This window comes from Gnatocerus cornutus, chromosome 2 (genome assembly GCF_029298725.1).
Source record: "Gnatocerus cornutus isolate USDA-ARS CGAHR chromosome 2, icGnaCorn1.1, whole genome shotgun sequence".
Lineage (NCBI taxonomy): Eukaryota > Metazoa > Arthropoda > Insecta > Coleoptera > Tenebrionidae > Gnatocerus > Gnatocerus cornutus.
This window is the reverse complement of record NC_142234.1, coordinates 14,162,718-14,187,158: the sequence shown is the minus strand read 5'-3', so window position 1 is coordinate 14,187,158 and position 24,441 is coordinate 14,162,718. Positions and strand designations below refer to the sequence as shown.

Below are 24,441 nucleotides of genomic sequence, written 5' to 3'. Positions count from 1 at the left end.
TTATGTATTTGATTTTATCTTTTAGTACAGGCCGTCTTTTTGAGAGAGCGTGATTAAACCCTTGCGCCATTTAATTAAATGCTTCGCTCACCCAATTATACCCATGACGCTGTGGTCACCACCGATGTGTTATCCTGCAACCGATTCTGACATTTACATCATTCAATTATTGCAGATCCGTGTAATAGAGTGGTTCACAGCAAGTTGGTGAGCTTCTGCTACTAATTGCAGATGTTCGAATTCGATTAATGGTGAAGGCAATGCCCGATAAAGGATTTATCCAAAGCGACGTGAATAAAGGCGGTGAAAAAGATAAATAAGAAACTGGATCTGGGAACGAATACGACAAAGAGTTTTGTTGTGTCTCTGCGGGGTTTTACGCAAGAAGGTTGAATGGGCTATGAGGTCGGACTTTTTCTTAGATTTATTGATACATATTTGGGTTTTCACGCATTTCTAAACTTCTTTTCAATAAACTATTATTGTTATTTTCTTTTTTAAGTTTGCGCCAAATAAATTTTTGAATTTCGGAAAATGCAAGAAAATCTGGCGAAAGCAGCATCTCTCTATCGATTTTCGGACGGTCAAAAATTTGGTTCTCTGGCGATAACCCAAAATTTTAATCCTATAACTCAGTTTTTGGTGACGTACGGTAATTTTGAGCAAGGATTTGAATTTAGCGCGAAATTCTGCGAAAAATGAGCATTTATAACGTAGGTTTCTTTCACAAATTAACTAGATATTGAACAAAATATGTTTTAAAGAGGTCTTTTTAAAGTGATTTTTAAGGAGAAAACAACGTTTTCCTTCTGACTTTGATTGATATATTAATTGGAAGAGCAGCTCAAAGTCTATCGTCGAGCAAAATTTCGGATTGGTAGAACAAATAGTTTACGAGAGACAACTGAAAACGAAAAATTCATTTTTTTCCATCGTTTAAGTCGGAAATCTTTGTTTCGAAAAAATTGATCATCGAATTATTAATATTTGAAAGCCGATTCTAAGCAACGAAAGCGAGAAAAAAAATTGGTGAAAACCGCATTTTTCTATCTGACGTGGTTTCAAAGATATTGAGCTATGAAATTTTCGAAAATAAAAATCAACTTTCCGAAATTTTCGTCGGCCATTACTCAGGTATTTGTTATTTGATTCTTATTTCGACTTCTCACTTTGGAAACACATCATAGGAGGAATCAATTTAAATTGTCTGTGTTATGTTTAATTTAATCTTCTTATCACTTCTGAAGACCACTCGTTAATCTCCTATGCTCCTTTCACAAGAATAATTCACTATTTTATCGCTTCGAACACCAACTAAATAAAATGAAGGATTTCTAAAGTCAGGTCATCATTTCTATTTTACAATGTTTTATTTATTCATGTGGATATCGTAAAACGACAGATTTTATGCTACATGCCATTATGGCATATTGTGTGTTGCGTTTCGCATGGTTTTAAAGAGCATAAAAAGAAAAAGGTCTGTGGAATTAAATTAAATCCTACTTTATATTTCATGGGATTAAATGTACATTAAACTGAATATGAATGACAGAAAAAAATTATAAACCAACTCGGCACAAGATCATCTCTTTTATAACAGGTAAACACATTTTCCATGGCATTCAGAATATTTCTCATTTCGTTTAGTCTGACTTTTCCAGAAAGGGTCCTTCGTAATTTTGCAGTAAAAACACCTCCTCGTAAATTTTCATTACCGGGCACCCTCTCAGCGACAAACTGTTCAATTTCTTTATTATCAACGTAAAATCCATTTTTTAGAACGGCCTAAGGCCTTACTTTTGCTTCATCTCCGTCTCGAAGAACTCTAAAAATGCCATTTTCTTTAAGAGATATTTATTAAGTAAATTACTTATTACTTGAATTCCAAATATTTAGAATATTGCACGCAATTGCGAGCAAATGAAAGTCTGCTTTAGAAAATATTTCAAGGTATTAATCCTATTAAGAGTACCGATTTTTTATAATTTTAAATACACCTAAGAACACCGAAGAATTTATTGGTCCCACATCGACAGATTTCCATTTAAGTTCACAACAAAAATCAGAAGTGATAAACGTCACATCTCCACATTAACCGGTTTAATGTGCCAACTAACGCCGATATGCTTATCTCATTTTAAAGCCCCACAATTATTCATTAAATACCTCTATTAATTAGCTGTTTACGATAACTTCAAGTGCACCTACCCTCCCCAGCATCATCTTCCCCACCACAAATGCAATTTCAGCTTTTCAGCGCCTTCAGCATCTCCCATTCATCTGTAATGCACCGATGCAGTTTTATCGCGTGAAGAACACAGTGGTACCGGCTTTCGTACTCACGTGTTGAGTTCCGTTGCAATACGCACAATGCAGTTGTGGTTTCTGTTGGCGGTTGTTTTTAGCTCCAGTGAAGGACGTCATTATTATAACTACCCTTATCGGAGTTACCCTCAACATACTACCACCGTTCAACCCTCTTACCACAAAAGCATCAATGACGTGACGGTCGTGGATCAAAAGACAGGGATTCAATACAATCCTTACAGTAAACACCATCCAGGGTGAGTTCTGGGATAATTGCGGGCTAAGGGAAAATTCGGTTACAGGAATTGGATTGTATTTACGTACACTTGGGGGCTGTAAATTTGTGATATTTGTTATTCCGGGGAAATTAAATTCCGTAGGCGTGAGAGATGAAGAAATAGGGCGGAAGTGATGGGTTTAGTTTTTGGCAGGTTCGCGAAAGAGGGTAATCAACAAATCTCGATGAGGGAAACGGTTGTGTACGCAAATAAAATCATCAAAAATTAAAAAATTTTAGATGCCACCACATGGCTAGGTACTTTTACAGACTCCAATAGCTAACGACCTCTGACTTTCCTCGCCGCCACCGGTTCTGCATGTTTAACGACACCCAACCTCACGATTCCAGCCATCACTGTCACTTTTACACGACCTCCTGCACCACCCTTCCACGACAATCGTGCATAATTGCATTATTCAATTCCATAAACAGAACGTACTTTTTTTATTTCTCAACTACCAAACAGCCAACCGCTTTCTCTCTCGCTCTCGTAAATTTTTGATCGTTTGCATTTCCATGTTAAGCCGTTTTATCAAGCTTAAGAAGCCCTTGCTTCGAACAAATGTCACGGCCACATTTCGTATTTGCGAAAGGGTGCCATTTAAAATTAAAACTGATGGTCATTTTTCTTATCCGTTGGACATCAGATGGTGGATGTTGGATGAAGACGTCACTTATTTATTTGGAAGCTAATGGAACGAGTAAAAAAAGTAACAATGGAAATTAATCATAATGATTGGCGCATCAGTCTGTTGCATATAATAAATCAAAACAGAATTGAGTCAGTTCGTAGTATTTGACGTTCGAGTAATCAATTTTTGGTTAAGCGAAAATTCCACGGACGATTTGGTGCGAGCGAAATGTAAGCATTATTAAATTTGGAGAAAAATTGATGATGTCTATTTCTCATCACGAAGACGCGTAATTTTTCGACAGGGATGTCAGTGCCTTCGAGGTTTTTTATTTATTCTTTATTTACCGGGTTTTATGGCACGCATTTTATCACGAGCCGGAAGAAATAGAGACGAAAAAAATATTATCATTAGGAGGAATTACAAATTACGAATTTGTCGGATCAATAGTACCAGACATTCCAGAAACTGTTTTTAACGCCCTCATTCTCAAGCTTCTTATCTTGGAAGAGTGTGGTAGGTAATTACAAACAACGAAAGTTGAAGGGTAGATAACAAGTAAAGTTTGTAAACATTTTAAGTGATAAAATTTGAAAGGAAGAAGTGGCATCGAATACCAACGAAAGCGTGAAAATTAAAAGTTTTTTTACAAAAGAAAAAGTGAATTAGGTGATTTATTAGTTCTCATATTTTTCGCTCCTGGACAAGCCCATTCAATAAACTTTAAAGTATACGAAATGCCGCCAAGATTTATTACGTGCTCTCCATATGATGATTAATGCAAATTAAATGGGACCTACCAAGAACCGATCCCAGATTCCAAATATGAGATAACCGAAACGAACCAATTTATTAAAATAATAAACCAACAAAACCATCTCATATTCGATCTCGTAATCTTATGTACATATGAGCGGCCTTTAATTTATGCTATCCAAATCCATCAACCGTGCACGAATTTTTGTGTGCAACTTTAACCAGCCCAATTTACCATATATCACTTATGCCACCTGATACTTACAGCCCATGTGCGGGTGTAGGTACCCATTATTTGCTTTGCAAACAAAACGACCACAATCTGTAAGCATGTCAAAATGATTAAAGATAAAAATATAGTCTGCAGAAACGCGCATTCATGCAAATGAGAATGAACATTATGCTTTTCTGTTTGACGTTGAGCGAACACGACGGCTGAAAGATGCTTTTTTCAGGTAGCACCCAAAAGCTGTCACTGGTTATTTTGTGTTAAGTCTCGTTCACATCAGCAGATGTAAAATGCAAATAAAATCTCGATTGACGAGGAAAAAGTGTCGTTACCTTAATTGCTCTAATTGAAGTAATGCGAGTTGGGCGACGTTGGAATGTGACAAGTTTACAACTTTAGGTAGTTTTCCATTTTTAGAGTGAAATTAGAACAAAGAGGACAGATAGACTATGGTTTACTGTGCTTGGTTCTTAAAATAGTGAACCTGTTATTGTGACAATTCTTGTAATTGTCTGAAAAATAAGAAACTCGTTTGTTGAGGAGCTGGAATAGTCAGCATTAAAGTTTGTATAAATGAAGATTTATGTTCCGGGTTTCTGTGTTATAAATAACGTCTTCAGACACTTCGTGGTTATTATTACAATGCATGAAAATTCATTGCCCTTTCGGTGCTGCTTGGGAAAATTTAGTAGGGTAATTGTTATTTTATCAGTTTTGCTAAACTTTGGGTATTTTTTAAAATGTTAAAATTTTAATATGAGTAAATCCAGGTGAAGTGGGCCACCCAGAAATTTTTGTGTCCAATTTTAACGAAACTTCGGTATTTTTTAGAAGATGGTACTTAAATGCTACATTTTCTAAAAATTTTAGTACGGTAGAACCTAAAAAAAAACAAATTTCAAAAATATCTCCGAATGTGGAACTTCAGATTCTGACTTTCTACTTTTCTTGTTGACTAGTGAAATTCAAAAAAAAAGTTAAAATATACTCATTTCTATTTTAAATCCACTACTATTTCGTGTAATGTTTTGCAATCATCGAACAAAATATTTTTCTTCAACTAAAGCTGCAAGAGATGGAATAACCCGATAGCTGAAAATGAACAACAATTTCATTACCTCGCACGTTCCACGTTTACGTCCTGTATCTGCACCATCTTCAAACCTCATAAAATATATCTGCACTCAAACTGCATTATTGTCGTGTATTATTTGTTCAGCTTCGCCCATAATATTCAATAAAACATGTAGAAGATGGCATGCTCGGTTAGCTTCACGTATCTGTGAATTTACTCAACGGTAAACAAGATATCTTCGTTAACGCAGCTTGGAAAAAGTTACGGCAGTAAACTGTAAACGTTTAGTATCTTTCGGATTAGATGTTTTGTGGCATAAAATCTTTATGCGTACAAATGGAAAATGCCAATATTGTTTATAGACGAGACTACAAAAGATTTTGGGACGTCGCCAAGTAAAAGTGGTGTATTATAAAATGAGATGCGGTATCAGGAAAGTTACAACAAGATAATAAATTCTCTGGAACGACTTCGGCTTTCGGATCATCCTCCCCAATCACTTCCGTAAATTACCCGCATTTTTGCAGATGTGTTGTTGCAACTTCTACCAAACTTTTTCCCCATCCGCTCCGGGAATAACCCAGCAGGAAGTGCACTTCTTAATTGCTCTTAATCTTTTCTCTACGATACTTCAAACTGACGACTGCAGGAGAAATTTGCAATTTAAATCCTTCAAGGCGATAAATTCCCATCAACAAAGCTACTGTCACGTTAAATTAAGCTCTTATTAAATTTTCCTCGAATTCGTAAAAATTTCTTCAAAGAAAAACGCGTTCGTTTGGCCTTCAGCCAAAGAAACGTTGAGGTTTGTTGATGGCATCGTTAGCGTCTAACTGGCAAAGAACGTGACCACATCTTGTGTTCTTGTCCTTGCATACGAAAATAAATCCATGCACCATTCGTATTCTGGCGTAATGTTGTGCTGGTCAGGAATGGAATTATGGGCGAAAAATTCAAATGTAAGTACTTACAAATGGGCGGAAATTCCAAGGACAGGAGGTGTTTGGACTTGGAGAAAGAGTTCGTGATCTTGACGAAGTAATTTGGTTTGGAATGCTCGGGAAAAATCACACCTGGTGAATATGTTTGTTTGGTCGAGTTTCCGACGTCTGAGATCCTTCCTTGCATTTAACAAACATCCTTTTTATTACTCACAAAGGCGACAAAAGTGTGCCAATATTTAACAACGAAATCCTAAAATTGAAACGAATGAACTTATTGGCAATCGCAGGTTTTTTCAAAGCTAATAATTCAGTTATTGAACTCGTTCTGTCCATGTGTTAAAAATACGAAACAATAAACATTCATTGCAAATCGAGTGACAGTTCAAAAGGTGACTCAAGAAAGTGAAAATGTAACTTTGCAGTTGCAGGACTTCCCGTAATAATTTATCTCTAATTATGAAATCCGCGGACTTTCTTTCCGTATCAAAGACAATTCAATCACGAATTTAATGGGCACGTTTCCTTACGTAACTGTATATGCATAGGTGTAACATTTACTACTGTTAAATGTTCAGTAGATTCAACTTCGAACTTTTCATCTTCATTACCAGAGAGCACAAAATTGTCAGAGAAAAGCAATAATTTTTCCCAGCAGTCGGCCCTATCAGTCCCGCATTGAGTCCGACTGCGACAATTTCTAAATTACGACTGCAATAATTGCCGATATATTCGCCCTGAATAATTTACAGCCACCGATATCGAATTTATAGATGTTCACCCCTTTGAACTTGATATTTCCATTAAAATTCCAAGCGACTGCGAAATTACTCCTAGCAATCTATTTTAAAATTTAATTAAACGGCATTAAAAAGGAAAAATCCGAAAACGTGGGAAGTACGTTCCAACAAATCTCAGCTTACATCTCTGATACATAAATAAACGTCGAGAAAGAGCGGCCATTCGCAGATTTTTAAATTCCACCATACCGCACCTTATTGCCTGCAATCAACATCAACTTGCAGATAAGGAGGTAATGGTGGTGAAATAAGTGGAGCATTTTTCCGTGGAAAGGAAATAAGTAGTGAAGCTTCTATAGTTGCGAGCTTTCAGTTTATTATCACATTGTAATTACGTAATATGCTACTGCCGTGACTTTGTATTATTTATGTTCTTGCGCCACCCTGTGCCAACTTTATAATAAAATAAATTAAGCTTCTAGTTTTATAGCGATTTCGGGATTGTTTGCGGACTTCTGGCCTTTAAGCTCTTCGATTTTTGTATATCTTTATTTATGGCCGCCGCAAGGTACGAGTACGGACAAATCCGCTGAGCTTTCTTTGAGTTTTCTCTCACGCAATCCGGGAGAAAGATTCCGGTTGGTAATTTCACAACCACTTCTCTATGCAGATAGAAAACTAATACTAGACGATAATTAAAAGCAAACAAAATACAAAGCTGTTATTTTAACGTTTATTACTCTCGAGCATCAACTTGTGAATCGGTAAACATGGAGTTGTAACAGTAAATTGGTATGAAAATGAAGCGCGATTCTCTTAATGTGCAATTCCATTTTAAGGGCTCGGTTGCAAGCTACCAGCTTGATTTATTTCCCACAATGCAGTGTGTACATGGCTGAAATTTATTACAGAGGTGGGGCTTATTCTGTTTATTTCTTCAGCGGTTCCATCTAACGTAATATAAGTTTATTATTTTTATTAAGGGAAGTCTGTAACGGTGGATTTTTGTGGGGCCTTGACGCCTCATTTTAAAATCATTGAAACAAATGTGTCTATGCATCAGTCTGGATTTAGTTTAACTAGAACGAGGAGACACTATATTTACAAAAGAGATTTAGCTGCAAAGTCCAATTACTTAAGGATTTTCACATTCCACTTATGTAACACCAGTTAGGCACCGAATTTCGAACACTGGATTTCGTTGAAATTTATAACAAATTATTCAGGACGGGTTCATTTTCTGTTTTAATTTATGCAATGCAGAAGTTAATATCTGTATTGAAAATAGCTGCGTTTGAACCAACAAATCTTCAGGACAAACAGCTCGTTAAATCATTCCTAACCGTCGGTTTACTTCATCTCTTGGCATTTTCTAACTTCAAATGTCGGAAATCCTGGTTAGTTATGCCCTTTTGGAGCGCGACTTAGAGATAGCGCGTGTTGATTCCTTTTAATCTTCCTTATACCGTATAATCAGCTCCCACTGAAACGTAATCGATTCTCTTTTTCTCTATTTCTCCCGAGAATAAAATAATAAAAACAAACGTCTGCAGTATCGACTCGGTCGAGCTTTCCGCAACGGAAAAAGCTCAACGAGCGTTTTCCCCATTTTAAATTGACGCCACCGCTTCGTTGTCCTCTTGTACTTGAATTTAATTAGCACAATCAGACAGAACCGATATTCAAAGTGATTCCGAATGACGGTCTGTAAAAAACTCATAAAACATGCATTAATTTACTGTAGAGCTGTTACAAGTGTAACGACATCAATTTTTGCGTCTAGAAGTTTTATAGCGAATAAGCTAAACTATAAATGGTCGATTCGAATTAATTAAAGTGTACTCAACGATAATTGAAGGTAATATAAGAAGACATTTAGACCATAAAGATAAAATCAGACTGTTAAATCGGACTTTATAACTCTTGCGCCAGTGGGTAATAACATCGTAAATGTGATTTTTTTCCTGGTGTTGAACTAATATGTTAAACATCAATTTGCAATTAAGCAGCCCTCTTGTGCATCAAAGACTTTGTGCAAACATGAAGTGGCAGAACTCACACGTATAAATCTAAGACTTCCTGTGTTTGTTTTAATACAAGATTTCTTAGGGCTCTTACGAACACAAACTGCAAATATCACTGTTTGTTTAAAATATTAAGACACAGTGAATAATAAACTATGCCGTTAAAATAAACGTTGATTATCCGACACGGGTTCAATGGAAAGTATTACCTTCACCGGTGGTCCACAATGGAATTAACAATCTCCTAACTATGTAAAGAATGCCGCACAATCCTTGTCTCCAAATTTTATCGTCTCTGCAGTAAAAAAAATATTTTGGATAAATACCGAGGACGTAAAATAAAATTATTATTTCTTACGGAAGAAAAAGTAAATAGTCCATTCCAAAGCACGATGTAGACGCTTTACATGTTTATTTTAGATTTAGGTCTTCATGATTCTTTTATTGCTTGTTGTGGAAAATATAATTGTGTTTAATGACCTATAAAACGGTATTATTTTAATAGTTATAAACTTAATAATTTATCAACGATGCTAAACAATTAATCATAATTTTAACTGGCATTGTGACTGTAATTGAAGACGACTTAAATTCAATTTCGTTTCATGTGATAAAAAAGATATTGTTAGATTAAGTTTTACTTCGAAGATGTCGGCATAATTAATTACTAAAAGGACCGATAATTTCATTATCAGAAAATTTGGCAGCATCTTTAGTGTGTCCTCAAGCAAGGGAGTTTTTCTTTGAAATTAATCAGTTTGTACTCTGCTATCAAAATCAATAAGTACCCGTGGAGAAATTTAGAAAATTGTTTTTTAGATATACAAAAAAATATTTTCTTCACATCTTTCAGTTTTAGTTCTTTAGATCTTTGTACCTTTTCGTTTTTCTAGACTCGCGTTTGAGTTTTGAACTCTCTGATTTGTACTGTTAAAACAAAGTTGGTATTATTTATACAGTTTGATGCAATTAGTTGGATAAAAATCTACTTTATTAAAAAGTGTTGTGAATTTGGATCAAGAGATGTAGTAAAATAACTCTTCTTGTTAACTTAGTTAACTTAATTAGTTCTTGCTAACTTCAAATCGTTTAAGAGCATATGTTTAGAAAATAGAAGTAGTATATAAATTGTCACAGAGAAGCCAGTAAGGAAAGAAAAATGTACTGACTAGAGCAGAAGTTTACCCACAATGTATTTTTGCATCTTTTCTTGAACTTGTTTCCGGCAAATCTGGTGGCAGAATTTCATAAAATGTATGCAATGTACACAAAATTGAGAAAAAATATTAAGCAAAAATGGTGGATGCGCCATTATATTCAACATTTCAAAGATGAATTAAAAAATTCTGCTAAAGTGTTTGATATTAGGTAATCCAAGCTTGTTCCAAGAATTTGTTGCTCCAGTCTTGACAGTGCTAACTTGGTGTAATTTTCTCAGGTCGCCATATGTTGGCAATATCCAAGCTTGAAATTATGGAGACATTTATGAGGTATTCTACACCGTTAAGTGCATATTATCGAATCTAAACGCGCGTGCCTACACATTACCAGTAAATGTATAGCGAAAGACAGATAAATGATTATTGCATCTTTACTCATTGTTTGCTCGTCACGCCGCTAATAAAAGCTGCTGCCACGCTGTAAAAGTTTGTACATTAATCTTACAGTGCATGTACCTTAGACCTACGGTCAGAGAATAGTGAACTTCCGTCTTTGAGCGGTTGACAAATGTCGCTTCCAGGATTTGCTTAAGTCTCAATTATTCAGTAAGTAATTTGATTTTCATGCTTTGATAAAGTAGCCCCTTGTTGTGGTGCAACTTGTGCATTCTTCCTGGTCCAAGACCCTCATGAATGTTACATGAAACTCTGCTACATATATTGAATTTTGCAAAAGACAATCTGTTTACGTAAACGACACAAGATCGATTGATTCCCGACAAGCAAAGTGATGCAACTGACGGCTGTTCCTGTTTACAATTTGCAAACAGTGTAATGTGGGTGCCATGTTCGATAACCACTGTCAAGATCACTGTATAAATAGTGGCTGTCAAGGGTCTAGTTGAAATTAACCAATTTCAAGAAGTGGAACTTGGAGGGGCGTCTGGAAATATTCCAAAGTTACGGAGGGACGCAACTTTACGTCTGCTTTTTATTACACTGCAGTGGCCATCTGAACGAATCCTTCGACCAATTATAATCAACAATGAGCCGATCACACAAAACCCCCAACTTTTCTCCAGTTCTAAACTTCAGTAATCAGACTTCTTGACTTCAATAACGACAAACATATTCCGATTATTAAAAAAGTTCATGCAAATAAAACGATCTTTGCAACTTTAATCAACATTTTCATATTCTACCACAAAGCACAGTGTTTTTATTTGCCAAATATTTTTTATTTATTCCAATCGCGAACGTGTTTTGCGGAAATTCACAGCCCCGGGACGTCGCAATGTGAATCAAGACCATGATAAATTCTGGAGGGTTATAAAAATGTCGCCGCTGGAAGCAGCAGTCATAAACCTGATTTTATGAGACGTTATAATCGTTTCTGCATATTAAAAGTGGACTCGGCCGAATCGTGTTTAAAATGATTAATTTATTGGTGGCGAAATGAGAATAGAGAGGGTCCCATCCATGGATGCAGTTTTTTGTGATTGAGAGCGTTCTTAAATTACAATTTTTCAAAATAAGACGGATTGATCTAAAGAATTTTAAATTCTGGTCCTTGCGCAGGAGAATGTTCGTGTCAGTTTATCAGATATTTTCCAGTAAATAAATGTGGAATTTTAAGGAGATGACTGTCTTCACAATTTCTTAGATGATTTATTTGGTCGGATTTCGTTGTATGTAAATATTATAAAAGTTTTGTACGTGGCGTCGAGGATGATTTGAAGCATAAATAACACCTAAATGAAAATAATAAAATGAGATATTTCTTCCCTTTTAATTAGTTTAGAAAACGTTCACTTATCTTTAATAAAGTGAAGACTTTATTTTATTTACGATAAGATTTGTTGGACAAAAAATTGAAACAAAGAGAATAATATTTTTCTTTTTCAATGTCATTATTACACTTGTCACAGTTTTGGGTTGGCTTGTCACAAATTGTCAAGTTTTGAGGTTTTCAAACACATCATGTCTTGAAGTGAATAATTGCAAAATTATGCCATAGTGCTTTTCAAAATTTTGGTAAAAAGTTTCCGTCATTAAGCAACAATGGCTCACAGCAGGTACGTAAAAGCTTCTCTTGCCTGAGTTTTAGTTTTTTTGCCAAACAGTAAAAATGCTTTTTGTTTGTGGCACAGAGGAACTACGTGCATTTGGTGCATTACTGATATTTGAAATTGGTTTTAAACATCTGTTGTTAAATTTAAATTTTTAGAAGCCAACCCGTTGCTTCTGAGCGGGGATATTATAATTCGTGTCACGTTTTTATCTTTGCTCCTGCTTCTATTACTTGATTCACCTTCAATTTCGGATATTACTCATGATTAAAATTTAACTTTAAGTTATGAATTGTTTTTAAAATGAAAAATATTAAACGGCGTAATATTGAAAATATTTGTTATCTGTAGATAATGTCGGTTTAAAGTAGAATCTCGCGATTTAAAAATCCTCTTAACGTTTTTCAATTAAGTTAACCTTATAATTAAACCCAATATTTCCGCGAAATTCTGTAGCAATTTACTAATTTTCGTAATTGCGCCATTTGGTCCCCAATTACTCGTAAACACCGCCGCGTCTCGCCATTCAAATTTTTCTCTGACCCATAATGAAACTTATTCCCGTAGACAAAACCTTTTCGTTTTAATTACACGTTCCGTCTTATCCGCCAATCTTCACACTACTTCACCCTCGGCGACACAGCAAACAGGTTAGCGAACCTAAAGCCTAAAGCAAAGAACCAACTTATTATCGTATTGAAATGATGGATGATATGGCACTTGCACGTTTCCACTTAAATTTCGAACGCGTCTTCCAGTCTAAATTATTACCTGAACAAAATGGACCGTTGCTCTGCGGGTATTCGGAATAATTTAGCATAACATAAAGTTGCATTCTTTTTCGTCCGACGGTGGTAGGGTGAAATGGGCTTTTGACAGTAATTCCGATTAATTAAGCGCAACCCAGGAGCAACATTAGGGCACTAATGGGTTCGATGGAAGCATGAGACACGTGGGTTGGACCACCTGGACACCTGTGATGAAACGAGCGAGTTTTAGTAGAATAGGCTTGAATGAGTGAAGAAGAACATTTTTGTTATGAAAACAAGAGCATAGTTTAACTTATTCAAACTTAAGATCTAACAAATGCGGTCTGATGTGCCTTGCCCAAGACTCCCATCTGTTAATTAATAATCCTGTCATAGGAGGTGCACTTACAATCTACTAAAAATAGGCAACAAATTGTACTTCTGTTTTGTAAATAAACTCGAGCGTGTCTTGTAATTAAGTCAAAATGTCGGAAGAACGAACTTGGCCATTGTATGTAAAGTCGCCTGTCATCGTTCCATCCATGACAAGTTCATTAATTTAATTAGAGCCTCATTCTTTGGTGATTGTCCTTCAATTTCTTCATTTGATGCTTGTGGCAAACAGGTTGCTAAGAACGATGACAATGAAATGTAGCCACAACTTTGATCGTTTTTTGAAACGTCCCATGATTCTAAACGGTCTTTGGAATTTGAAATATCTTGGTAACTGTGAGCGAATAGGTAACAGGACAACCAACTGTTTCGTATTTGAGTCTCAAAATCTTTCAATTATTCAGATAAAATGCACCATTTATCACGTGCTTCCTCTGCTTGCAGGCGCCATGTGTGCACCCTCTATCGCAATGTAACATACCCCGTCCACACCAAACGCGTCTTCTGCAAACCAACTTACAAGAAATACATGGTACGATGCGGAAACCAATGGTGCGAAGGTGTCAGGTAACCTTTCGACCTAACCATGTCTTCAGCATGTAAGTCCCGCATTACAACCTCGTCGTTTCCAGATTAGTCTATGAAAAATACCACAAAGAAATGGTAGACAATACCAATCACACCGTGGTAGACTACACTTGTTGCCCAGGATGGACGCAGGTCGATTACAGGAGTCACGGATGTAATAAACGTAAGTGCTGCATGTCACGACCAATTACCTTCACAAGGACGAAAGGTTTTAAAGTATCGATCGGAATTTCATTCGCTTCGGGCTTTTTACTGCAGTCCTGGAACCGGGAGAGTCATGTAAAATTTAACGGATGTGTATGCATAAAAACATGATTTTTGATTCGAAAAGCGTTTGTTTCGGAGAAAGGAAAAGATTAGGTGGAGGTTTAAGAACACTTCACGGTGTAGAGTGCAGCGACGGTTGAAAGGTGAAACAAATTGAAGGTCTGAGAGCTAGGAGGTTGGAGTTTAATTCTGCGAACAACAAGTGGAGTGGGAAGTCGAGAAATCGAGATTTTTTTAAGAAACAGGGAAATTTCAATTCCTTGGGGATTTTATAAATCTAGACATTTTCAAGCAAATCAGTTTTTGTAAGCCTTAGGCACATTATTTTGCAGTTTATCTTTGGGAGCTAGGCTGAAAATTGATTTTGTCAATATTCAGACTTTTTCCTAGACGAAACACATATTCTTTTAATGATCGAGAATTTATTTGAGTGAAAGATTGTGGATAAATGTGCGAGCGTTAACGTTAATCGTCCATATAAAATCAATGAAAAAAAAAAAACGTATTTGACGCTTCAAAGATATCGAACCTTTTTGTTCTGTTGGAATCGATTTCTATCTCATTTTTTATGATCAAAAAGCATGTTGTATCTTTCTAATGTAGATAAATTACAGGTAATAATTGGTAATCAGACTTCAGTGAAGAAAGCTTACGAAAAATACTCAAAAATATGCTAATATCCGATTTTCGTGAAAATGTGACTTTACACTTTGTGCACTGGACCCTTCAATTTCATTTAACTAACTTCATGCCTTTTGCTTTTTTCGCTAAAACCTTTTTATCGCCCCGTGAAGCTGAAAATTCATCAACTGAGGCGTGAAAATCGCTTATAATTTACGGCAAATTAAAACCCCGTCGATTTTCTTTGAAAAATTTATTTGACAATCAATAACTGTACCATATTTAACTGACAGCTGCTAAATAAATCGTTTCGTTTTTCTGCCATCGCAAACTCCAGTTTCAGTGTATCCGAATATAAGATTTACAGTTTTGTTTATTTTACTGTTCACCTCGTTGATCTAGAATTAATTTGAACACAGGCAGTTTGCAGTAGTTTGAGTAAAATTAAATCCAAATACGAAACTCTAGCTTTAACAAAAAATCAAACATAAAGACAAGAAATAAAATATTTGTACAATAAAAATTTGTCTGAAATTAATCGGCACGCTCCGCTCGCAAAAACTTTACTTTTTAGGTTTGTTAAAGTGGATCATTGTACAATATTCTATCAACAAATTAATTTTGTAACTTACCTTCACATGTATAACCATTAATAAGAACAACCCGCTGTGTTTAAAGTCTCCATAAACATAAACATTGCATAAAAGCCTGTTTATTCGGTCGGTGCAACGGAGCTTATCTTCTTCGCTACATGTTAAAATTGCACCTTGTCAAAACAATTTTAAACCGAAATTACCATTAACACATCCCAACGACTTCTTCGATGCAAATCTGGACGTCTTCGCATAAATTACAGTCACATCAACGGGTATAAACAGTGTGCAAACTGCGCTCGGATAAAAGAATTTCAAACCTTTCAAAAGCTCTATTTTCATTTCCAGTCGTTAAACCACGACCATCTTCTATTTCATGTTTGGGGAAAAGCTGTACATTTTTTAGTGTAAAAGTTCTTTTAACGAAATTTAAGTGGTCGTGGAGGAATGAATGGATGCTCGAGAACTGTAATGTTCAGAGGCCTGAATTCTCAATAGGTAGATATAAATGGAACTGATCGCATTGAAAAGCTGATAAAATTAAACCAAACATAAGAGTGAAGCTTCAAGTTTATGTTCTTCCTGATTACTGAGATTGTTCCGATACTGTGGCGGGTTCTTGCAGAGGCAACTTTTATGCCCTATTACGGAAACGCTGCACATTTCCAATGCTTGAGCGAGCTTTTTTAGCTATCGTCTAAATATGGAGTGTAGCACGAACGTCTCAGTAATGAACCTTGAACCGTCAATTTTATATTCCCAACGTGCAGGTATTAATAAAAGACAAAAAGAAGGAATTATGGAGGCTTTATATTATTCGTAATGCTCAAATTTCTTATTCAAATAAGCTCCACTTTCTCCAACAGGAATATTTTTAAACTTTAAGCAGTTCCATTTTACTCCTCTTCTTAAAAAGTCCAGTCGCTAACAATATACATTATTAAAGAAATTAAGAACATTTTGCATTGTTAAATAGAACGGCAATTCAGGACGCTTCCCTTGACACAAGAAAACTTTGTTGTGTCGGCGCCGTATCATAATTTTCGTCTCTGTTTGTTTATCCACATTACGTGATAAAATATTTGGTTATTATTAATAAAAGCGGCTTGACTTTCATATTTATTTTTTACATAGATAGTTTATCTTCCTATCTATTTAAATTTTTTGAACAGAACTTGATATATTAACTTATTTTTATTTTTTTAGCCGTTTGTGAACCACCTTGTCTAAACAGAGGCAACTGTGTGAAACCAAATGTGTGCGATTGCCCTAAAGATTATGGTGGCAAATATTGTGAAACCAGGGTTAGCACATATGAGCCAAGTAAGTACCAAAAAATTAAAAACTTATCAGAAAAAACTGTTTATTTCCTTTTTGACTGAGACGCAAATTGCAATAAATCAAAATTTTATAGGCACCTGTTTAGTGGAAACCCCTGGATATTCCGCTTGTCCTCCAAAAATTTGTCCTTATTGTCTTTTTGCCTCTGCTCCTGAGTTCCCCTGTCCTACACGAAATTCGTGTTGTCGAAATGGTTTACAAGATGAGCCTGATGACGACCCTCGTAAGAAAATCGAAAATCGAATCCAAAAAAATACTTTAATAACTTATCATCTCTTTTTCATATAATTGTAGCTCTTATTTTAATTTTTATCGTCATGACGTGTCTGAAGTCTTTTTTAACATTGCTTCGTTTATTTTCATGTTATTTTTTGTCTTATAGCCCCATGTTTAGCACCGTGCAGAAACAGTGGCAATTGCGTAGGGTCAAAATGTCTTTGTCGTCCTGGTTTTCAAGGATCTTTATGTGAAAAAGACATTAACGAGTGTAAAGAGTACAAACCATGCGACCAGATATGTCACAATACTCATGGGAGCTACAAATGCGACTGCAAAGAAAATTTCACTTTGGACCAAGACGGACAAACGTGTCGTAGCGAAAGTAAGTTTTAAAATTTTGAGTGGAAATGTTCAAAGATAGTACTTTCTAGGCGACGAAGCAGCGAATGAAACCAAAGATTTAAACGATGAAAGACTGTGGAAAATCGAAAAACGAATGGATGATCTCGAAAAGGTAATGCTAAAAGTTATACGGACGTATTGACTGATTTAATTCCAGATGATAGGCGATAAAGATCACAAGTATGTCGCTCGGAAGGAAGTTGAAGATCTTCAGAAAAAACTTAATAAAATGAAGAACGATATTGATTCTCTAGGAAGTAAAATGCTGAATCCGGTAGCATATAGATATAGGTTTTAAGCAATGTTAAAATACCCGTTTCTAGTGCCCTTGTAATTGTAAGTCGGAAACCCAACTTGATCGTAAATGCGAGTCAAAAGCACTGGTATAAAAATTAAACTATAGGTAGTTAAATATAAATTGGATTTTAGAATACGTGTCCGCCTTGCAAACGTGATTGTGGAACCGAAATCGACCTGCCAGAAGTGGTAGGCGGATAAAATTCGTATTAAACCTAGACTAAAAAAAATATTTCTAGGAGTATAAAACTCAGTTTATTTTTAATATAACGGGTTCTTTTATAGCCTTGTATCAAATCGGTAAGTTTTCAATCATGTGCGCCTTCAGAAGAATATGATACTCCAAAATGTACATGCTGTCCTAATGAGGTAATCAAAATTTGGTTTACTTCATCACATTTGAGATGTTTTATTATTAGAATGATGAAGAACAATGCTGTTGTTCTACTGTTCCTGCATGTGGTCATAGCACGAATATTCCGCCGGTAACATACTTTTGTTTTTAAACAACATTTTATTATTTTTATAGTGCCATGTTCAAACAGCTTGCAGACAAGTTTCATGTAGCTAAATACCCAAGTATTCGGTATTATAGTTTTATCGTTTTAACATTCGTAAACTATTTAGTGAAAGAATTGCGTTTAGAACGTTAACAAGGCATGTAAATGTTGTCATTCAAAAAGCGCAGAAAAGAATAACTATTGAATTAATTTCATAAATATATTTAAAAACATTGCATTTTCAGCCAATTTGTCATCCGTGCAAGAGCAAAATTATCAGCGTCAGAAAGTGCCATATGTAATATACACGGATTTCCGAATTCCCAAACTCGCAAATAACATCCAAATATTTAATTGTTAACTTGAGTTCTGATCAAAATTTGTGGTACAAAGTAAAAGTCAATTTTGGATTAGTTTTTCAACACTTTTTTCTAGACCTGAACTGCATATTATAATAATTTACAACGAACATTAGAGGTGGACCAAACATAAACCTTTGAAAATCATTTATGACTATTCCAGTGTAGAAATCGACACTCAAAAAAAAGATTCCGTTTCGTGTGACTGCATAAGATTTTTGTAAGTTGTAAAGTTCTGTAGACTTGTTAACTGTAAAAAATAGATTTATATGTAACACTGTCTTTATATATGTATTTATATTAAGAGTTTAAATAAAATACATGTCAACATTTATTAATAAAAAAAAAATAGCACTTCTCCTGGTCTTCTCCACGTCACGTTTTCTAGTGTTTACTCTTCTTCCCTTTTTTTCCTTTCCTCTTCTTTAACTTACTCTTGGTGACTTTCCTTGGATGTAACCATATCGGATAAGCCCCGTGTTCATTTCGCAACGTCTTGGTATTAAAACTTTTGAGATTTGCGTCAGTTTCCATTGTGTTCTGATTAGTTTCTGGTATTTTCACAACATTTGCGACTGCTGATATTTGGGCCATGTCGACATCTTTACTGTTGCTTGTATCGTCAACTCCCAAAGTCTTTTTTAGGCGATCCAGTTCTTTCTTTCCATAACGTTCTCGTTTGATGGCGCGACACTTTCGCTTCCATTTACTTCTTATACTTTTGGCCATAGTTAACTAGAAAAACACCCTTATAAGTATGGTGGATACAAAACTAATAGAATAAACGCACTTATTTGGATATATTTGAAGATAAATAAACGTGTTAACAACCCAGAAAAAGTTGGGTTAGAAAGAACAAGTGACAGTTTCTGTCACCATTTTAGGGACTTTTTTGTGAGGATTTTTTCTAAATTAAAGACTCCTAACTTAATTATCAATAAATTTGTACAATTATCAAATAGTATAAGTAAATTTTATTAATTTTTTTTTAGTTTATAACGCAAATATTTTATAAATGCGAAAAAACTCCGAGTTAGTTACTTTGGGTGATACATATTGGCAGAGATATATTGGTAATTAAAACTGACAATAAGTGTGGGAATGTTGATTTTTCAAGGGTGGTACTCCTGCGACGTCCATGTTGTTTAGCCAAATTGTAAGCGGTTTTAACGTTCAAATGATTTCAATGTGAATGTAAATAATAAACCAAAATGCCTCCACGTCTGAAACATATCGAAGTTGAAAACTTCAAGTCGTACAGAGGACATAGAATAATCGGACCTTTGAAACCATTCAACGCTGTTATAGGTCCCAATGGCTCAGGTAATCAAACTTTGCATTCCTTTCATATTCTCACTCTTGAATTAAAGGTAAATCGAATTTTATGGACGCTATTAGCTTTGTTATGGGAGAGAAAACCCAAAGTTTGCGAGTGAAGAGGTTGAGCGATCTTATTCATGGGGCTGCCATCAGTAAACCCATATCACGAAGGTAAGTAAACAGAGCCCCTAAAAAGTGTGTTACTTAAAAATAAAAATGTTTGTAGCGCCTCAGTGACTGCAGTTTTTATCCTGGATGAAGACATTGGCAAAGAAATAAGCTTCCAGAGATCTGTGCAAGGGTCTTCTTCAGAATACAGAATCAATGGCTCTGTGAGTACTCTAATGAACAAAATCGTGCTTCACAGAACAGTATCAACAAAGTTTCGTTGATACTGATTAAGCAAGCACTAAAATTATGATTCTACTTCTTGTATGATGCTACATTTGTAGATACATACGATTTTTGGTCTGACTTTAGTCTGGTAACAAATTATTTAATCTCTAGTTTTTTACATAACTAATTACATATTTTATTTGAGTTTTACTATTGTTTTTGAAAATTAGACCACTGGTGCCTGCTATATCTGTAATAATGTCTTAATTTTTGTAATTCATGTTCACTTTATGTCTGCTTATTAAACAGGTCGTTGCAAACAACGAATATCTCCTCGAGCTAGAAAAATTGCGCATAAATGTAAAAGGAAAAAATTTCTTGGTGTTCCAAGGCGCTGTGGAATCAGTAGCCATGAAAAATCCCAAGGAAATGACTGCTCTATTTGAAGAAATTAGCGGGTACGTTATCACCCAACCCTTTTAACTTGTAATAATTTAAAAAAAAATAGATCTGGCGCCCTCAAAGAAGAGTACGATCGTTTAAAACAACAAATGCAGAAAGCGCAAGAAGAAATCAACTTTGCATACCAAAAGAAAAAGGGAATAAACGCCGAACGCAAAGAAGCAAGACTTGAAAAAGAAGAAGCAGACAAATACGCGCGACTTAAAGATGATTTGGTGAGAATCAATTCAAAGAAGTCATTATCTATTACTTTCAATTACAGAATGATAAATTGGTCGAGCACCAATTGTTCCGTTTGTATCACAATGAACGTGAGATGAAAAACTTGGAAAATGATCTAAAATACAAACAGAGGGAAGTTGAAAAGATTGAGAAGAAAAAAGAGAGAGCTGAGGAGGTCCTTAAGGAAAAGAAAAAAGAGCAAGGGAAACTTAACAGAGAACTTGCTAAAGTCGAGCAGGATATACGCGAAGTTGTATGTAGGACAACCCAAAAATTGCAAAAGAATCTCATTTTTTATTGCAGGAAGTTGAGATTTCCAAGAAGCGCCCTCAGTTTATTAAAGCTAAAGAACGTGTTTCTCATATGCAGAAAAAATTAGACGGGGCTATAAAAACGCTCGAGCAAGCAAGAAAAGCGCATGAGGCTCACATGAGTGATATCAAGAAACTAGAAGATGAATTGGCGGATGTTGAAAAATCTAAAGAAGAGTATGAGAGTCAGATTGCTGGAGAATCACAGAGCCAAGGCAGAGATGTGCATCTAGAAGATGAACAAGTAAGCGACAGTTTTTTTAGATTCAGATTTTTATTCTAAGATTATAGGTGATAGAATACCACCGCCTCAAGGAGGAAGCCGCAAAAAGATCTGCAAGATACATGCAAGAATTGGATTCTGTGAACAGAGAACAAAAATCTGATCAAGATCGGCTAGATAATGTATCCAGAATGAGAACTGACGCGGAAAATAAGCACAGGCAGAAAGGTAACGAAAAGGAAGAGATGGAAAAGAGAATCGAAAAGTTAGCAGAACACATCAGGTTTGTTTACGTTTCTTACATGAAAAGAAATAAGTTGACTGGTTGCAGATTGAGCGAGCAAGCTTTACAAGATCAAAAACAACTCAGATCGGACTTGCAGTCCGATGTCGGTTCTTCAAAAGACCGAGTCCATGAAATTCAGAAACAACTTGACGATGTTTTGGAGCAGTTGGGAGATGCTAGAACTGACAAACATGAGGATGCAAGAAGAAAGAAGAAACAGGAGATCGTAGAGAGATTCAAGAGCAATTATCCAGGAGTGGTAAGATAATTTCGATCATTTTTAAACAAGAACTAAATTTCTGTTTTAGTATGATCGCATGATCAACATGTGTCAGCCGATCCACAAACGTTACAACGTTGCCATTACCAAAGTCTTGGGCAAGTTCATGGAGGCCATCGTCGTGGATAGTGAACACACTGCGAGACAGTGCATCAAATATCTCAAAGAACAAATGTTGGACCCTGAGACTTTTCTTCCTTTAGATTATCTTCAGGCCAAACCAGTCAAAGAACGACTAAGGAATATTACGGATCCCAAGGGAGTTAAATTATTGTATGATGTTCTTCAGTTTGAACCCCAAGCTGTTGCTAAAGCGGTTTTGTTTGCCACCAACAACGCTTTAGTTTGTGAAACACCTGAAGATGCTATGAAAGTCGCTTATGAACTTGGAGGAAGATACGACGTAAGTGTCCCAAAAAGAGTAAAGTTACAAGTGATATGTTTCTTTAGGCCGTAGCTCTCGATGGTACTTACTACCAGAAATCCGGGATCATTTCTGGAGGTAGTTTGGATCTGGCGCGAAAAGCCAAACGTTGGGATGAGAAACACATTTCACAACTGAAAGCTCAGAAAGAGAAGCTCACGGAAGAACTAAGAGATGCTATGAAGAAATCGCGTAAAGAATCAGAGTTGAACACCGTGGACTCTCAGATTCGCGGTTTAGAAACGCGTTTGAGATACGCAAAAACCGACATGGAGAGCACGGTAACATTCCGTATTCTGATCTTAGTAACATTTTAATTACTTTGGTTGCAGATGAAGCAAATCTCAGCCGTGGACAACGAACTCGGCAAGTTATCTGAAGAGATGCACAAATACGGGGTAAGAATCCACGTTAACTTTCTTTGTTTCTAACAGCTTTTGCTTATAGCCCAAAATCGAAGAGATTGAAAAAACCATGCAAACACGAGAACAACAAATCGAGGAAATTAAACTTCAAATGAACAGCGTTGAAGACGTGGTGTTCTCCAAATTTTGTCAAGAAATCGGAATCCGTAACATTCGCCAGTACGAAGATCGCGAATTGCGAGCTCAAGAAGAACGAAAACAGAAGCGATTGGAGTTTCAGAAACAGATAAACAGAATTACGTCTAATCTGGAATTTGAAAGGAGTCGCGACACTCAAAGTAAGTCATTTTCAAAGGTGAAACCGACACCATTGTCGCTTTTGCAGATAATGTGAGTCGTTGGGAGCGCACTGTCAACGATGAAGAAGAGCGCTTAGAGACTTGCAAGAAGCAAGAACAGAAGCAAAGAGAGGAAATCGATAAAGACTTGCAACAAGTTGAGCAACTGAAGGCACAGAGACTTAATAAGAAACAAGAAGTTGACGGTATGGAAGAGGACCTCGGCAAGGCTAGAAGGGAAGTTGGGAGTATTGCGAAAGACGTGCAAGCTTCTCAAAAAGCAGTGGTGTCTTTGGAAACGAAAATTGAAGGGAAGAAGAGCGAGCGACACGCGATTTTGATGCAGTGCAAGGTATCATTTCGTTACTTTTTATCTGTTTCGTTCTAAATCTTCTTAACAGATGGACGACATCGCCATTCCAATGATTGTGGGCAACATGGAAGACATCGCGGCTGCAGATCCATCTCAGAGCTCTTCAGGCGATACCAATAGTACCATGCAACAATACGAAAAGGAATCGAGAATCAAAATAGACTACAACATGCTCTCAGACCACTTGAAAGATCTAGAGGAGAAAGACGAGATTAAAAAAATGGCTGACAAACTGTTAAATTCCATTAAAAGTCTCCAAGACACTTTGACCAAAATCCAAGCGCCCAATATGCGTGCTATCCAGAAATTGGAGCTCGCTCAAGGTAAACTCCAATCAACAAACGAAGAGTTTGAGAATTTGCGTAAGCAAAACAAGAAAGCCAAAGCGGCGTTTGAAAGAAGTAAGCAGCAGCGGTACGAAAGGTTCACGAGGTGTTTCGACCACGTATCGAATGAAATTGATAATATATACAAGTCGTTGGCGCAGAATCAGTCAGCTCAGGCTTTCCTAGGAGCAGAAAATCCCGAAGAACCATATTTGGATGGTATTAACTATAATTGTGTAGCCCCAGGGAAGAGGTTCCAGCCGATGTCTAATCTTTCTGGTGGTGAGAAAACAGTCGCCGCTTTGGCTTTGTTATTTGCCATCCACAGCTACCAACCGGCGCCGTTCTTCGTGCTTGATGAAGTCGATGCTGCTTTGGATAACACAAATATTGGAAAAGTTGCCAAGTACATTAGAGAGAAGACTGAATCTTTGCAAACCATTGTCATCTCTCTAAAGGAAGAGTTTTACTCGCATGCTGATTCGCTGATTGGAATTTGCCCTCAGCCTGCTGACTGCTTAGTCAGTCAGGTTTTAACAGTTGACTTAACCAAGTACCCGTAAGTTATTTTGGTATTGCTTTGGTAGTTTATATGCACTTTGTTTTTAATAAAGTATATTTAATGGAAATAAT

The 24,441-nt window shown here is 36.1% G+C and overlaps 3 protein-coding genes across 4 annotated transcripts; 2 read left to right on the top strand and 1 right to left on the bottom strand.

The window, feature by feature from the left end:
* Nucleotides 1-2,253: 2,253 nt before the first annotated feature.
* On the top strand, nucleotides 2,254-18,799 carry slow (epidermal growth factor-like protein slowdown). Of its 2 annotated transcripts, XM_088029924.1 has the most exons (7): nucleotides 2,254-2,564; nucleotides 13,800-13,922; nucleotides 13,988-14,106; nucleotides 16,631-16,747; nucleotides 17,148-17,366; nucleotides 17,416-17,498; nucleotides 17,544-18,792. In XM_088029924.1, the coding sequence occupies exons 1-7, from the start codon at nucleotides 2,371-2,373 to the stop codon at nucleotides 17,682-17,684; spliced, it is 996 nt and encodes a 331-aa protein (XP_087886050.1). In that variant the 5' UTR covers nucleotides 2,254-2,370; the 3' UTR covers nucleotides 17,685-18,792. The 2 variants fall into 2 exon arrangements, with proteins under 2 accessions (XP_087886050.1, XP_087886051.1); XM_088029925.1 differs by lacking the exon at nucleotides 13,800-13,922 and having other exon boundaries at nucleotides 17,544-18,799.
* Nucleotides 18,800-18,820: 21 nt separating this feature from the next.
* On the bottom strand, nucleotides 18,821-19,443 carry LOC148179302 (protein LLP homolog). The gene is made up of 2 exons (XM_088029926.1): nucleotides 19,333-19,443; nucleotides 18,821-19,277 (listed from the first exon to the last, which is right to left on the bottom strand). Exon 2 carries the CDS (start codon nucleotides 19,269-19,271, stop codon nucleotides 18,927-18,929), a length of 345 nt encoding a protein of 114 aa, XP_087886052.1. The 5' UTR covers nucleotides 19,272-19,277; nucleotides 19,333-19,443; the 3' UTR covers nucleotides 18,821-18,926.
* Nucleotides 19,444-19,636: 193 nt separating this feature from the next.
* On the top strand, nucleotides 19,637-24,440 carry SMC1 (structural maintenance of chromosomes 1). Its single transcript, XM_088031063.1, has 15 exons — nucleotides 19,637-19,865; nucleotides 19,913-20,033; nucleotides 20,089-20,194; nucleotides 20,508-20,656; nucleotides 20,707-20,875; nucleotides 20,923-21,135; nucleotides 21,186-21,437; nucleotides 21,485-21,699; nucleotides 21,748-21,961; nucleotides 22,011-22,385; nucleotides 22,433-22,687; nucleotides 22,739-22,804; nucleotides 22,854-23,109; nucleotides 23,157-23,461; nucleotides 23,511-24,440. The coding sequence occupies exons 1-15, from the start codon at nucleotides 19,754-19,756 to the stop codon at nucleotides 24,369-24,371; spliced, it is 3,669 nt and encodes a 1,222-aa protein (XP_087887189.1). The 5' UTR covers nucleotides 19,637-19,753; the 3' UTR covers nucleotides 24,372-24,440.
* The last annotated feature ends 1 nt before the right edge of the window (nucleotide 24,441 follows it).